The sequence below is a fragment of the Muscardinus avellanarius genome (assembly GCF_963383645.1).
Source record: "Muscardinus avellanarius genome assembly, chromosome: 7".
In the NCBI taxonomy this organism is placed as follows: Eukaryota; Metazoa; Chordata; class Mammalia; order Rodentia; family Gliridae; genus Muscardinus; species Muscardinus avellanarius.
This window is the reverse complement of record NC_137793.1, coordinates 107,283,116-107,286,298: the sequence shown is the minus strand read 5'-3', so window position 1 is coordinate 107,286,298 and position 3,183 is coordinate 107,283,116. Positions and strand designations below refer to the sequence as shown.

The window sequence follows — 3,183 nt, the reverse complement described above, 5'->3', positions numbered from 1 at the left end:
GATAATTTATTTTGTTATAAATCTCAGAGTACAGGTACTTTTCTATTTCCAGGGGAGGACAATTTAAGTTCAGTCACTACAAAGACAGGGTAGTCTTTGGTTATATAGAGCCAGTTATAAGTGTAAACAGGCAGCACTTTTATATGTTTTTGTGTAAACTCTGGAAGTGCTGCCTAGCAGAACGTGATTTCTCTGACAGTGACCAGTTACCGACAGCCACACTGAGGATGGGCCAAACAGAGCCAAAGAATAAGTGGCTATATATGAATAAAATGTATATATATATATGTACACACATACACACATATATATCTATCTCATTATCACTGGAAGATATATGAGAGATTTGGAACTATGGTTCTTAATAAAATTTATGAAATAATAATGAGAATGCCTTCCCACAGGAGTTACTGTTGGAAACACAATGATGCGGCAGTGTGCGGCCTCCCCTCCAGGGATACCTTGTGACACGTCAACAGTGAGCTGTGGGAATACTCAGGAGGGGCCGGCGAGTTCCAAAACGTCACTTACAGAGACTATGGATTCGTCTGGTTCTGGATGAACAGTCTGGCTGGAATACTACCTAAATCCATGCTGAACAAAACACACAGGCCACAGAAGCAGAACCAGCAATTAAAGCAGTTCCCCAAAGTAGTGACAGTCTGGGTCAGATTTAAACATAACAAGGGCTGGGAATATAGTTCAGTGGGAGAGTGCTTGCTTAGCATGTGCAAGGTCCCAGGTTCAATCCCAGCACCACAAAAAAAAAAAAAAAAGAAGAAGAAGGGAGGGGGAGTTTGTATTTCTATCTTACTTGGGCTACTAGCAATTAAGCCCTCCAGAGTCTCCATGATTTCCATCATTACAACAGTCACTTATTTTGGCCAAGTTTTTTGTTCAAGGTTTTGTCTGTTCTGGTCAAGATTAATTGTAATGCAGGGTTAAAACCAGCTACTCTGGAATCATGTATCCTCTTTCTAACCAGTGGGGGACCCAGAAGAAATGGATGGCAAGCTTTCTCAAAGGTCCACCTGGTAAGGTTTTGGGGTGCCCACTCAAGTGGGAAAGACCAAGGAAGCACAAGGCTTCTGTTAGCGGGATTATCAGGATAACATTCTGGGCAATAATCGGCTCTGTTAATACGGTCTAAGAATACTTGGTAACACTCATTTTCAACAAGTTCAGTTTGGTACAACCAATGGCCTAGTTCTAAACTAGGAAACCACTGCTGTCCACAGTCAGGGCAATGGGAATTATCCGAAAACATCTGGACTTCAAAAGACAACACAGGCACAATGGAACAGCAAGAGGTAACAGTGACAGACACACTGAGCAATCAGTCTCGTTACAGCTTGGGGTCTACCAACTTCTCAGTTCAACCAGAATCACTTGCAGAGGGTTAACTCTGGCTGGCACCTTGGTGCAATTCTTCAAGGTTTCGTTGTCTACTCTTCACTCAATTGGAACCCAGTCCTGAACTCAGGGACAATCCAGTCTATGTTGTCAGTCACTTCCTAGCAGCACAGCTCCTTTAAATCTCCACTTCAAGCAAGACAGGGCGCTAGTCTAAGTTAGTTTTCCTTGAGTGTTACCAGCTGGTGGCGGCACACAGCAGCACTTGGCTCACTCTGCTGTCGGGAGGGTTATTAGCCTGGTAAACAGAGGAGCTGACGGGTCCAGTGAGTCTCCTGTTGACGCTGGACGCTTGCCGTCGAAATACCCGCACCCAAGTCCTAAGGCCTTGGCACTTTACTGTGATGTAGAGAGGGGAAGGAAACGTGGTAATCCTCTTGAGTGTGATCCAGTGAAGTCGGTCTTGGGAGAACCTTAATCTGGACCCAGTCACAGAGAAGTAGCTGACGTTGAGTTGGCTGGCAGGTCTGGGACTGCGTCACAAACCTGTAAATGATAAAACTTCAGACGACTCATATGGGCTTTGCAGTTGCTCACAATATTATCAGAAACATGCATTCGAAGGACTGGCGTGTAGCTAAGTGGTAGGGCAGTTGCCTAGCATGCACAAGGCCCTGGACTCAATCCACAGCACCCCTCCACCCTACACAGAGGGAGGGAGAGAGGACGGAAGGAGGGACAGACGCATGGGTCTGGAAATCATTTGGAGCAGTCAAGGTCTCATGGGATTTTCCACGACAATTTCATGTACCCAATCCAACGGCCTGTTGTGAGTAGCTCTTATTCTCAGACGGGGCCCTAGGAAAAGGTTTGGATTATTTAGGATTTATGCTAAAACTCATTTGAATTTTCAGGACCATATTTCTTTTTTCTATTCCTTCTGCACTTTGGGAATAAGCAGGCCTGTATAATCAGGCTTAACCTTGTACGCCTTCGCGATCTCTAGTGTATCTCCTCTGTGAAATGGGTGTCAGATGTGAGGAGCCCCACAATGTGTGGGATAACACTAACAATGATAGCTTCTTCATCGCAGGCTTCAATCCAACCAGGAAAAGGTTTACAGAATTATTAGATAATAGCCAACCATACGAAGGTGGATAAAACCCTTTTGGGAGCTGAAAGAAAAACCAATGGGACAGGTCTCATCATCTACACCTATCTTTACAGGCCGATGCCCACTGCCAGTTTGAGAAGGCACATAAGGCACAGACAGCCCTGCACAATCTTAGAATATGCACAATCAAGCCCAGCCTGGTAGAGCACACTTGTAATCCTAGTACTCGGAAGGCTGAGACAGGAGGATCACAGATTCAAGGACAGCCTCAGCAATTCAGTGGCGCTCTCAGCAACCTAGTGAGACTTCTCATAATAAGAAATAAAGTCAGTCTGAGGTGTAGCCTGGAGATACAGAATGCCTCTGGGTTCAATTCCCAGTTCCATACACACAAAAATAATATAAAAAATAAAAAAGCAAGGAAATGCACTATCAGTTGGAATGTCTAGATGCTACCATCACCTTTGTACTCCCTCAAGAGACTGGATGTAACATGTACACAAGGTGGGGGAGGAGGATCCATGGACAAGAAGACGAGCACTGGGGAGCATCAAGAGCACCAAATACGATAGCAAAAAGACATTCCCTGCCTCTCCTCCGCTCTATGTCAATTCTGGGCTCAATCATATGAGAGCAGCAAGGGACACCGTGGAAAGTGTAAGTGGTAAACCTGCATGAAGCACTGCCTGAGAGGCAGGGGTTACAGCCCTAAGTCA

The 3,183-nt window shown here is 45.2% G+C and overlaps 1 protein-coding gene across 1 annotated transcript; it reads right to left on the bottom strand.

Annotated features, from left to right (window-relative positions):
* Window positions 1-871: 871 nt before the first annotated feature.
* On the bottom strand, window positions 872-1,267 carry TOR1AIP2 (torsin 1A interacting protein 2; the record flags this gene model as incomplete). Its single annotated transcript, XM_080699484.1, has 1 exon — window positions 872-1,267. One exon carries the CDS (start codon window positions 1,265-1,267, stop codon window positions 872-874), a length of 396 nt encoding a protein of 131 aa, XP_080555610.1.
* Window positions 1,268-3,183: the final 1,916 nt, after the last annotated feature.